The sequence below is a fragment of the Cryptomeria japonica genome, chromosome 9 (assembly GCF_030272615.1).
Source record: "Cryptomeria japonica chromosome 9, Sugi_1.0, whole genome shotgun sequence".
NCBI lineage: Eukaryota > Viridiplantae > Streptophyta > Pinopsida > Cupressales > Cupressaceae > Cryptomeria > Cryptomeria japonica.
The window spans coordinates 400,344,441-400,357,431 of record NC_081413.1 but is presented as its reverse complement, the minus strand read 5'-3'; the positions used below and the strand labels follow the sequence as shown (position 1 = coordinate 400,357,431).

Here is a 12,991-nt window from a genome sequence, read left to right as displayed (position 1 = left end):
AAAATGTACCCATAACTATAACCTAGTTCAGCAGAAAGAAATTAGAGTATAACCTCCAGCTCAAATCCATAATGAAATGCTATCCTTTTGACATCTTCCAAACTGAGTTCTATAGACATCTCCTGAAAATTGTTAAGTATATGCCAATCAATGAACTATTTTACAATTGTCCCAAAAGAAATACATATTATATCATGTTGAAAACAAACTGCACACACTACTCACATCTTCAGGGGCATATACATCTGCAAAGTGGTATAAAAGAGGACCAAGGTTTATCCACACCTGAACATTGAGTATATGCCCAAAACCTTTATATCAATAAAGCATAGACATATGCATAAATATACTGGAAGGGAAAGAAGATAACTAATATGAAATATATATAATTTGAAAAGAAGCACAAATAAATTTCCAGACAAAAAACCACTGCAACATGAAACTTTTACTTCAAAGTTTATGGAGAACAAAACCAAACAGATTGCCTCTGCTACTGCACAACTATATCATAGCAACTACAAGTGGACTTTTCTAGGCTGTAGATGTCATAAACAGTGTATCCCAGAGACATGTCTTCAAGGCTATTCTGAAGTCCCCTAGTTGGGACATCCTGGGGACTAGGGGGAGGGGATGGAATCTCCACATTGTCTGTCCTTTTCAGGACACATCCCTAGGACATCTCCCCAATTAGGGAGATATTTCTGGGGATAGGATGGTCTTCCATCCTAGAGATGTCAAGACATCCCTTTCTTGTAAGAAACCATAAAGTAGAGAAAAAATAAACATAAAATACAAAAACCTTAAACATTTCACATCAAACATAGTTTAGAAGATGAAACTACATATATATTATACCTTGATCCCATTTGAAAGTGTTGTATGTCGGTAGTTTGGTGAACAATGGAGGTTCCTAATATGCAGGTGTTCAAGTAGAGGGTTGGGGAAGTATCCAAGAAAAGTATTATAATCTTAAACATGTATTTTAATTATCCATTCAAGTGGATCACTCGATAGAACCTAAGAGTGAAATCACTAAGATAAATTGTCATATAAAACATATTCATTGTATAGTCAAGCAAATCTTGGATGGATTGCTCAACCTTGTGAGGCTTTAAGCCAAATTTTGATGTGGACATCAAGCTTATATTTAATAAATATATATTTAAATATACTCCTAAAAGATGGTAACCTTAGTACACTCCCAATAGGGGAGTGTACTCTTCAGTGAGTGACTCAAGACCCAAATTAATCTAATGACTTTAAGACTTTGGCCAAAGCATATACCCATCCTAAATGGATAGAGGAATGCCTATCTCGTACAGACAAATGCCTAGCCCATATAGTTGGATGCTTCTCCCGAATGGATAATTGCCTATCACGTACCTAAGTATACAAATGAATGAACACTTAACTACTTGGGAAAAACTATAAACACAACAAAAAAGTGGTATATTTGGGTACAATAGTTTAGGTCTTTACCCCACAAGGAAACCAGATTCATAATATTGATGTATAAAGTCCAGAGATATATACAAGTTCACATAGAAGATGCACAATTTCCATCAAATTGTATAAAGTCCATATACATGGAGCCCGCAACACACCATGTCAATAACTAGAGAGAGCATGAATTAATCCTACACAATAGTTAGCACAAGACTGCATATTGATAGATGAGTATCACATACAATCGAAATGAAAAAAAGTTGTGACTACTCCACTATACCAAAGCTATTACCTTCAATAAAAAATACTCAAACAAATATTTGATCCCATACACCATCTATAAACCAATAGTTTTAGGAGTGTGGCCAATTACGCAATCCATCCCCCACTCCATGGAAGGCTTACATTTCTTGCAACCATCATGGAAGAGCACAAGGTTATACTGAGAGGAGGGGTGGGGGAGAGGCAAGGGTGAATCAGTATAACAACTATTTTTACCAATTTAAACTTTTATCAACAATGATAGTATTTATTCACTAGATTCCAACAATCATGCACATAGTAAGAACATAACAACACAATGTTTTACGTGGAAACCCAAATGGGAGAAAACCACGCCAAATTAATGCTTTTATATAATTGTTATCTTACAATGTTTGTAGGCACCAACCCCTAAGTTTGTTTGTGAGCACCAACCCACTGGAAGCACCAACTCCCACAACTGAGCACCAACTCGGTAAGAGACACCAATCTCTTATTTGATAGGCACCAACCTATGAATTCTTCAATGGATGATATTATTCTCTGTTAGATGCAATGACAGTCCCAAAGACACTGAGAAGGGGGGGTGAATCAGTGTCTAACCGGTTAATGGAATATTTGAACTTATTTATAACTTTGCAACCCAAATTCATGTACCGGTAAACAAGTAATAATGCAGCAAAGAGAAATAACAGAGACAACATAAATGCACACCCTAACACAAGATATTTTGGTGAGGAAACTCGGTAAGGGAAAAACCTCGGTGGGATTTGTGACCCACAATGTTTACTCACTGGCCAATATGAATAAATATTACTTACAATAGGGCCCTGCACATGCAGGAAGGCCAACAGCCTAGAGCTCACTGCTCAATGAAAGAGTCTCACTGACTACAAAATGGATAATTAAATCCAAGACAATGTACTGCTCAAAATAGCATCTGCAATGCTTGATTCAATACCGGTTTAAGTTCAGTCAGAAACCATAACCAAAAACCTTGCCGGCGAAGAAACCATAACCAAAAACCTTGCCGGCGAATGATATTCGCTCACATAACCTATCTTCTATGATCTATTACATAATCGCCTTTTTTCTATTCTGTATTATTTTCTATATCAAAATGACCTATAAGATCTCATACATATATGAGTCTTTACAATGCATCATGTTGGCTTACAGATAATTAATTACATTACAATACAATTCATATAAACAAAACTTTGTCTCATGTCGGCCTGAGTGTCGGTATGCTTTATTGCTGATGTAAACTAGATGCCGATGAATGAACTTGTTGTGCCTGCCGGTGCCGGTAGATGATGTCTGTGTTGCCGGTGAACCTGTAGAATCCTGTTACCAGTTGCTTGCCATCGATGACAACATCAACCATTCTCATTAGAGTGTAGAATGCCAATAATCTCCCCCTTTGGCATTGATGGCAACACTCATGAGAAAAATCCAAAAATGAAGTCCAAAATTGATCCCCAAAAAAGAGTGTGCTCCCCCTAAGCAAGTGATTTCTTCTGTGCATTTTTCTCCATACTACTCCCCCTTTGGCATCAATGAGAAAGGATGTCAAAAAGAATCAAAGACTACCATTTCTTGTTCAGAAATTGAGGTAAGTTTTGAAGAACCTATCATATTATCTGCTATGTCATCTATCTCCTTTTGTGTTTTCTTAATCTCCTCATCAAATGTCTTCAGTCAGGTGGTGAGGCTTGCAGGCTTCCTTATATAATTCTTTGTACTCCAAAATTGTGGAACTAAGTACCGGTAATAAGGAATCAATATGGTTAGTATAGTCCTTGATAGTTTTGTCAAAGAATTCACCTTTTTCTTTATTCAGCCTTTCCTTAATAGTTTCTTCATTAACCTTATCTACAGTTAGAACATTTGAAGCAATAAATTTGGACAATGCGTCCAATTTACCCAAAGAACCATCAATATGATCTATCTTACATGTCGGTGCAATCATTTTCAAAATAGGCAATGTATCATCAATGGCCTTAAATGCTAAGGTGTTGCAATCTGTGATCCTCCTTATTGAATCTAAAAGTACATTAGTTACATTTGTAGGTCTGAAATCTATAGTGGATGTGCTAGGTTTTGTAATAACTTTCTTTTCATTAGACACTAGACCAATTACCTTAACAATTTCTTCCTTGTTTCCATCACTTATTACCTCTTTATTTACAGTTGCTGCCGGTTTCTCACTCTGTGTATGTACCTCTGCTTCTGCTGGTTTCTCAGTGTCAGGTTTCTTAGCTTCCGCCGGTATTTCAATGTTTTGAGAGTCAGCAGTGATAACCAGTGACTCAAAGATCTCAACATTAGTAGCATCAGCTGTCTTAACCTCTGAATTATCTTTATCCATAACAATATTAAAATCTTGTGTATCTACATTCATGGTAAAAAGAATTTCAGAATCCGGATTAGTATCATCATATGTTATTTCTTCAGCCTTTTTTTCCAGTTGACTATCAGTATGTATTGATGTCCCTGAAGTTACTGGTGGGGTGTCCTGTGCTGGTGGAGAAAGGTTATCGTTTACCTTTATAACAGGTACACTACCAATTTTACCTTTACTTTTATCTTTCTGATATACCTTTGCAAAAGACTTATCCATTTTTTGTCTATCCCTTTCTTCTTTCTTTTCTTTTTCAACAAAAAATATGTCCCATTTGTTAGCAGTTTCATCTGTTATTTCTTTCACTCTCCCAGCCATTAGACTATCCTACCGGTGACCACTCACAAAAACTGACCGGTTGGCTTCAGCAATCAGTTCATCAATCTCTTCCCTGGAATTAACAGGGTGAACTGCCAATAATACTTCAACCTTTAACTTTTTATCCAGTTCCATCACTAACATTCTTTTAGCCTCTAATCTCAAATATAAGTCATTTGGCAGATCATCTACAACCTCAATCAAAACTTTCTTGTAGATGTCAAGATGCAAAATAATGCTTTCCTCTATTGTCTCCTTGTCAGAATCCTTGAAAGAATGATAAAATTTATTCACATTGCTAAGATTACCTTCTTGTGTTATTTCATTGATCAATTCCTCCGGTGTAAGGATATCTAGTGCCTTAGGTTGTTGTTTCTTCTTTGGAGTTAATTTCTTCTTAGGCTCTCTTACAGCCTATCGTTTCTTCCTTAATGTTCTTGTCCTTTTGGGAGAAGGAGAAGGAGAAGGTACCAGTGAAGGTTTCCTCTTCTTCCTTTCAACTCTTCTGAACTCTGCTGCCTTATCACTGTCTGTATCAGAAGAAGTGACCACTGGTGAAACATGAGCTACCGGTTCCAATCCTTCCAGTTCACTAGCAGAAATACCACTTAAGTTCATCACATTTTCTTTTTCTTTAGCCATTTTGGATGCATCTCTGATGAATTTTTCTCTTCTTTTTCTCTGCTTCTGCATCGAAACAACACTCTCAATAGTGTTAGCACTGCCAAAAATTTCTTCAGAAGGTTCCCTTGGTGCATCAAGAAGTGTCTTTGCATAAGCTTCAAGAATATTCAGATCTACTTCATGTCCCATCTCTATTATCCAAACAGTTCTAGGAGTAACAACTTCCATCCATGTTTCATCTCTTTTGATCACAAAACATATTTGCTTGTCATACTTATCCACAATACTCTGCGGTATCCTTTCTCTAGCCTTCATCTTGGTTTGAATGTTTTTGAAATAGGCTTTTACCATGTCATCACTGTTAGCAACTATGTCGCTAATAGCTTCCATGATCTGTCTACCAACAGGGATGTCATATGCAAAGTCCTTGTGACCAATGTCGGGTTATCTCCTTTGTGAAGTAAAGCATTAAACACACAAGTAGATTCCCAAAACGGAATGTTCCCTTCTTATCACCCTTAATCTTTTCCAAGTTATCTAGCAGTTCATCTTTAAGCCACTCACAAATGTCAATTTTAGCATTGTTCTTAACCATTTCATATGCACTATGTATACACAAGCTAGAAACAGAATTTAACCTATTTGCATGAGTAACTCTGTATCCAAATACCATGCTCACATATTTCACATTTGCATTAGTGATATCACTAACCCTAAGAGATCTGTTGTTAAATGAAGCTTCAGTTAGGTCCTGTTGTGACGTATTCACACATCGCCCCATTGCAAATGGGTACCCCTGCTTTTTGCTTTCTAGGGTTTGTTTTCTAGGTCTTTTAGGGTTTTGTCTGTTAGCCTTTGCAGGATGAGTGCTGTCGAGGGGATCGTTGGATTGCAGGCTTTGCTTGAGCCAAGGTGAGTCCACAGGGCCCCAGAATTAGGGTTTCTTTGAGAGTCTTCCTTAGGGCCTGGTTTTGCTCTTGTTACTAATTGTGTCTTGCTTGGTGAGTGAGTATCATTCTTGAAGGTCCGAGCTAGGTCAAGTTGGTGAGTGATGAAGTCTGGAATGTCATCCTGATCTTCAAATGCCCTGAAATTTGGCTAAGTCTGGAATGCACTGATCCTGAAATTTGGCGCTGTCTGGAATGTCCTGATCCTGAAATTTGACTAAGTCTAGAAAACTGAAGAATCCTCCAAAAACTAGATTTTGCAATATAACTCCTGGAGGTCCGAAACCACTCTCAAACATCCTGGAAGTATATATGGAATATAACTTAAAGTATAATATACTTAAATGTTATATTCCATAAAATAATCCTGACGAAGAGGCTAAAATGTCAAAATTCGCTCCTGACCCTTCCAAAGGGTCCAGAGCGAAAACTCACCAAAGACTCAAGATCTCGCCTAAGTCAGAGTGGTCAAGCAAGTTTGCAAGGATATGGAAGGAAATGGATCTAGGATCGAGTCTAAGACAAAGTCAAGTCAGTTTGAAGGTGAATTGAGCCTAGAATAGAAATTTCGCTCTTGACCCTTCCAAAGGGTCCAGAGCGAAATTCTTGAAAATACTCATTTTCCCCTTTGCTAAAGTCAAGACCAAGATGGAGATGAAAGGAGAGTAGTCTATGTTTGCCTCCCAAAGAAAATTAGAGTTGAAAAAAGCAAGAATCAAGGTCAAATCATGATTTTCGCTCCTGACCCTTCCAAAGGGTCCAGAGCGAAAATCCTTGTAGCTCTTATTTCCTTTCTTTGTTTTGGCTAGGTGTTGGCGTGATGTAGGATAAATTGGTATGTTCTTGCCTTGGGAGGGAGTTGGACACTTTGAAAGATGAAGATTTTAGCCAAAAAGTGAATTTCGCTCCTGACCCTTCCAAAGGGTCCAAAGCGAAATTCATCATAAACCTTTTTTGCTCCCTTGTTTTGGCTTGAAACCTTGCTCCTTTGATGGAAAACGATCTATATTTGCCTCCAGGAGAAAATTGAAGTTTAAAAAATGAACAATCAAACCCAAATGGTGAATTTCGCTCCTGACCCTTCCAAAGGGTCCAAAGCGAAAATCCTCCTAAGGCTCATTTCCTTCCTAGTTTGACCAAATTTTGAGTTGCAAGGCATCTTGAAGGGAAGTGTGGACATGTTTGGACTTTGGAAATGTTTGAAAGCCTTGAAAAAATGAAGGATTCTAGCCAAGAAGGTGAATTTCGCTCCTAACCCTTCCAAAGGGTCTAGAGCGAAATTCCTTACAAGCCTACCTTTTTGACCTTGCTTGGGCTTAAGACTTTGTTCCTTGCATGAGAATGATGTTTAGTTACCTTCTAGAGAAGATTGGAGGTGAAAAGATGAAGGATCAAGTCAAGAATGAGATTTTCGCTCCTGACCCTTCCGAAGGGTCCAGAGCGAAAATCCTAAATCCACCTATTCCTTTCACATTTGTGCCAAGTTAGGCCTAGACAAGGATGATAGAAGCCCTTAAGATTGCCCTTGAATGGGTTTTTGTCTCAAAAAATGATGATTTTGGGCTAGAGGAAGAATTTCGCTCCTGACCCTTCCAGACGGTCCAGGGCGAAATTCATTATAGGTCTTGTCCTTGGCCATGATTTCTAGCGAAATTCTCTTTTCTAGTCACTTTGAGGTCAAGCGAAATGTTGCAAGCATGGGAGAGGGATCCAAGGATAAGAGTCCAAGTAAACAAAGTGAAAAGAATGGAATTGAATGAGGATAAACAAGCAAATCATGAAATTCGCTCCTGACCCTTCCAAAGGGTCCAGGGCGAAATTGTGCAAAACCTATCTCTTCCCTCAAATTTATGCCAAGTCTAGTGTGGGTCAAGATTAGAGGTGTCCTTAGGCATGTCCTTGAATTGTCAAGAGTCATCAAATATGAAGAAATGAGCTCAACACAAAAAATTCGCTCCTGACCCTTCCAAAGGGTCCAGAGCGAATTTTCTCAAAAATCACCTTTTTTCCCAATTTTGTGCCAAGCCAAGTACTGACTAGGGCGAGTTTTGATGGGAGAGGTCCTCAGGAATGACTTTGACTTAGCAATGATTATCAAACTTGAAGGAATTGAGCCAAAAAGTGATTTTCGCTCCTGACTCTTCCAAAGGGTCCAGAGCGAAAATCTTAAAACCACCTATTTTCCTTGCAAGTCTAGTCAAACGTTAGGTTTTCATGGCTTGGATGGGTGCGAGGAGACATGTTCTTGCCTTTTGAAGTTAATTGGTGTTGAAAAATGATGGAAATTAGCCCAAACCAAGGATTTCGCTCCTGACCCTTCCAAAGGGTCCAGAGCGAAAATCTTAGGATCACCTACTTTCTTTGCAAGACAAGTCAAAATTTTGATTTTTATGGCCTACTTAGGAGTGAGGCAATGTGTCCTTAGTCTTGGAGGTGGATTCAAGTTGAAATGATGGAGGAATGAGCCTAAAACAAGATTTTCGCTCCTGACCCTTCCAAAGGGTCCAGAGCAAAAATTCTAAAAACCATCTTATCCTCCAAATTTTGTGCTAAGTCAAGCCTAGACTAGGGTGAGAGAAGCTATTTGGAATGCCTTGGAAAGATGTTTGACCTTCAAAAGTGTGAATTTTGAGCTAAAATGAGAATTTCACTCCTGACCCTTCCAAAGGGTCTAGAGCGAAATTCTGGAGAGGTCCTGTCCCTAGAAAGAGTCTTGAACTAACTTCATTTTAATATCTTTTGTTGATGATTTAAGGTGTGAAATACTATGTTGAAATGAATTTATTATGTCCTTAATCATCTTTTGATTTGTTTTTGCAGATGAAAGAAGATCAAGCCAAAACAAGGACAGCCTTCTCCAGTCCAGCATCAACAAGGACAGCCTTCTCTGGTCCAGCATCATCAGGGACGACCTCTTCCAGTCCAGCATTTGAAGGAAAGGTACACCATCCATCCTGCACATCAAAGACAAAGGAGGTTAAAGAAAGGGTTCATTGAAGAAGCAGACAGTTCCAGAAGAGTTAACTCAAGTTAGCTTCTCAGCATCATCAAATTGAATATCTACCAAGTTGCAAGTGTCAGCCAAGGTGGCATCCCAGTCATCACTCCTCCAGTCGGATTGGTCCACCTCAACGGGTGCAGATTCAATGTACCTGACTCATCATAGATGGCACAAACTTCGATGTACCTACCCCGGTTATCCATTGGTCGAATATTCCAAAGAAGACGTGTCCAAATAATGCAATTATTTCATTGGTCAGAATTGAGTTGGTTGTAACAAACCCTAATTAGGGTTTTCATTGTAAAATCTCAACCATTGATCTCAGGTTGATCTGAGCCATTGAATTGTATTGAGGGCACTATATAAGCCCTGGCTCCTCATTTGTAAAGGCGAATAGTTAGTCAATGGTTAGCTAATAGACAATAGGGAGAAAATAGTTGATAGTCGTAGAATAGCAGATAGAATAGCAATTAGAGTAGACTAGGAAGAGAAGACAAGACATTGTTGCCTTAATTGTAAAGGCTTCTTTTTCATTGAAGATATGGTGAAACATGTCGTTTCGTTGCAATATGCATGGTCTCTTGTTGAATCTTCATTTTAGATGATAGATAATTAAATTGAATGAAAGAAGTCGTTGAATGCACCTGTGTGGAATCCGTCTAATCCATATCACTAGCCTCTTACTGATTGTAAGTGCACCCTGCATGGTCAACTGGCATAAAATGAGCTTAATCTCAAGTCATCACACGTCTATTGTTCATACATTAACTTGAATGATGATCAGTATCTGATGGTGTCCGATTTGAATATATTTGAAGCATCCCCCAGAAGATCGCACTGAGTTGGTGTTGAATTGTTCAACTTGATGGTGAGACCCAGCCCAGTAGGACTCCACCTAGTCGTTCATCCATCTTCTCGCATTCTAGGTAGTAGAGTAGACGTCCTGAACCCTGCATCTTTTGTCATTTGTTTGTCTTCCAGTTAGTTAATAGGACCTGTGATTCTAGCAAATCAGACGTTTAGGTCGTCAAGTGTAAGTCCCCTTGTGATTCCAACAAAATCACATCATACCACAAAGAGCTTATCCACACGTAGAGATCCTACATAACAGAACCTTGGAGTTACTCCGACTGATCCTTCAGCAAGATCTTCAGCAGTCGGGAACTTTGTTCAAGAGAGGATAAGATACTTCGGTATTTTATTCTGTGTTTGCATGTGCATAAAAAACACATCAACAGGTCCATAACACCCTTGTTTGGTATCTTCTTCTTTTTGTCGGGCCTAGTACCGGTTGAGGGTAAACCAGTAATTGCCTTGATTGCTTCCTTAGTGATTTTAAAAACAAAGTCTAGCCACATAAACTCCCCATGAACCCTGCTCAGTACAAGACAAACTGTCTCATCCGAAAATTCAGGAATGTTTAGAATTTCAACAAATCCTAAATCCTCAACAATCTTATGCTCCGGCTTGACTAAACCTTTTTCATCAGTTATAACATCTTTGTGGATGTTTTTCAAATCACCAGACCCTAAATTCTCTATGTTGCAGTGAATATAAACCCTCGGGTCTTCGGCAAAAGCAACTCCCTTCGGAATCTTCGAAAAGGCTCTGATGGAATCATCTTGCTTAGCAATCTCAAGAATAATTTTAAACACAGGTCTAGGGGGCTTAATATTCTCTACCACAGTAGGGTTTGCAATGAATTCAGGTACAGAGGATGAAGATGCCATTGCGAAAGATAAATACCTTTTGACTTGTGAAATCTTTGAATGCCCTAAAAGATCTTTGCTGCTTCGCCTTTAAAATGCCTTTGCTCAATTCGCGCTCTCTTTGAATGCTTGGATGCTTGGTGTATTGAAATGAGGGTTATCCGGTGCTTTATAACCAAAATGTTCTCCGACAACCGCATTAAATGCTTGTCGGTTAAGTGAAATCTTAACATATCTGCCGATAAAGAAGAAATATAACTTCTTACCATCAACCGAGGGTAGAATGCATGATTTTCAATTTGCTGGCATACCCCTTAAGGATTATTCCTTAGTCAGATGAAGAATCTCCTACCGGTGGACGATTACTCTGTTCTACTGGTGCAGAGACAGATTCATCAATTCTCTGATCTCTCTTCTTAATCCATTGTTTTGAAAATTCTTGCTTTATTTCGTTTACTTTTTCTTTTCCCTTCTCATTAGATCCTTTATTGTTCTCCGGTATAGTCTTGCTTCTACAAAATTTTGCAATATGTCCAATCTTGTTACATGCATAACAAGTTACATTATTCCTCTGAATAGCTTTTCCATATCCTTGACCAGTTTGTGTTCTGCATTGATTAGATAAATGTCCAAATCTACCACAAACATAGCATTTCACATTCATTCTGCAATTTTCTCAGTTATGACCAACTTCATTGCATTTGGAACATTGACCAGTGGGTAAATTTGTATTCTAATTATTTCTAAATCTGCACTGATTTGCTCTATGACCAAATTTGATGCAATTAAAACATTTCCCATTAAATTTATAAGCATTAGGTTGTCTTACCGGTTTGTTGTGATCTTGATTGTTTGCAGTCCCGGAACTTTCTCCATGTTCAAATCCAAGTCCAATTGCATCTCCATCAGGTTTTTGTCTTTTCAGCATGTCATCAAGCCTTTCTGAACTTTTCTTGAATTTGTCTTTGTATTCATTTGCAGTGATCAACTCATTTTCCAGAATGCCAACTTGTCTCATAAGCTTATCTTTATCATGTTGCATGTGAATCAGATCTGTCTTTAGCATATCATTTTCATGACAAAGTCTCAGATTTTCATTTGCTCCATCATTAAGTCTCCTAGTCAAGTCTTCTTCATTCTTCTTCCTATCTTCAATATCCTTACATAGCCTCATGGTTAGATTTTGCATTTCATTCTTCATGTTAGTGTTCTCTTGCCTCAACTTCTCTGCAATATCTCTAAGAGTTTCCTTTTCATCATCATGTTTCTGCATTCGCTCATGAAGTTCCTTCCTCTTGTTTTGTGCTATAACCAGGTTCTCCTGAAGTCCTTTAATGAATTCCTGGGCAGTCTTCAGATCATCTTCAAGTTTGATATTCTTCAATTTTTCTGCATCAAAATCTTCAAGAGCTCCTTCCAATTCCTTTCTCAAACTCTCCATGGGTACCGGTTTCAGAATCTTCCTCAAGTTGTTAGGCTTTTGCAAATAGAGGACCAAGCTCTAATACCAATTGTTAGATGCAATGACAGTCCCAAAGACACTGAGAGGGAGGGCTGAATCAATGTCTAACCGGTTAATGGAATATTTGAACTTATTTATAACTTTGCAACCCAAATTAATGTACCAATAAACAAGTAATAATGCAGCAAAGAGAAATAACAGAGACAGCATAAATGTACACCATAACACAAGATATTTTGGCAAGGAAACTCGGTAAGGGAAAAACCTCGGTGGGATTTGTGACCCACAATATTTACTCACTGGCCAATATGAATAAGTATTACTTACAATAGGGGCCTGCACATGCAAGAAGGCCAACAGCCTAGAACTCACTACTCAATGAAAGAGTCTCACTGACTACAAAATGGATAATTAAATCCAAGACAATGTACTGCTCAAAATGGCATCTACAATGCTTGATTCAGTACTGGTTTAAGCTCAGTCAGAAACCATAACCAAAAACCTTGCCGGCAAATGATATTCGCTCACATAACCTATCTTCTATGATCTATTACATAATTGCCTTTTTTCTATTCTGTATTATTTTTTATATCAAAATGACCTATAAGTTCTCATACATATATGAGTCTTTACAATGCATCATGTCGGCTTACAGATAATTAATTACATTACAATACAATTCATATAAACAAAACTTTGTCCCATGTCGGCTTGAGTGCCGGTATGCTTTATTGCCGGTGTAAACTAGATGCCGATGAATGAACTTGTTGTGCCTGTCGGTGCTGGTAGATGATGTCTGTGTCGGTAGATGATGTCTGT

The 12,991-nt window shown here is 38.3% G+C and overlaps 1 protein-coding gene across 5 annotated transcripts in view; it reads right to left on the bottom strand.

Moving 5' to 3' along the window:
- LOC131073111 (uncharacterized) overlaps positions 1-12,991 on the bottom strand; it is a 269,602-nt gene that overhangs the window by 741 nt on the left and 255,870 nt on the right. For 4 of the 5 annotated variants that reach the window (XM_058009495.2, XM_059211076.1, XM_058009502.2 and 1 more), the window contains exons 14-15: positions 226-285; positions 54-122 (exon numbers count right to left, since the gene is read on the bottom strand). In XM_058009495.2, the coding sequence (XP_057865478.2) occupies positions 54-122; positions 226-285 (129 nt within the window). Of the gene's footprint in view, positions 1-52; positions 123-225; positions 286-12,991 lie in introns of those variants that run through there. The other variant, XR_009112830.2, reaches the window with a different exon arrangement.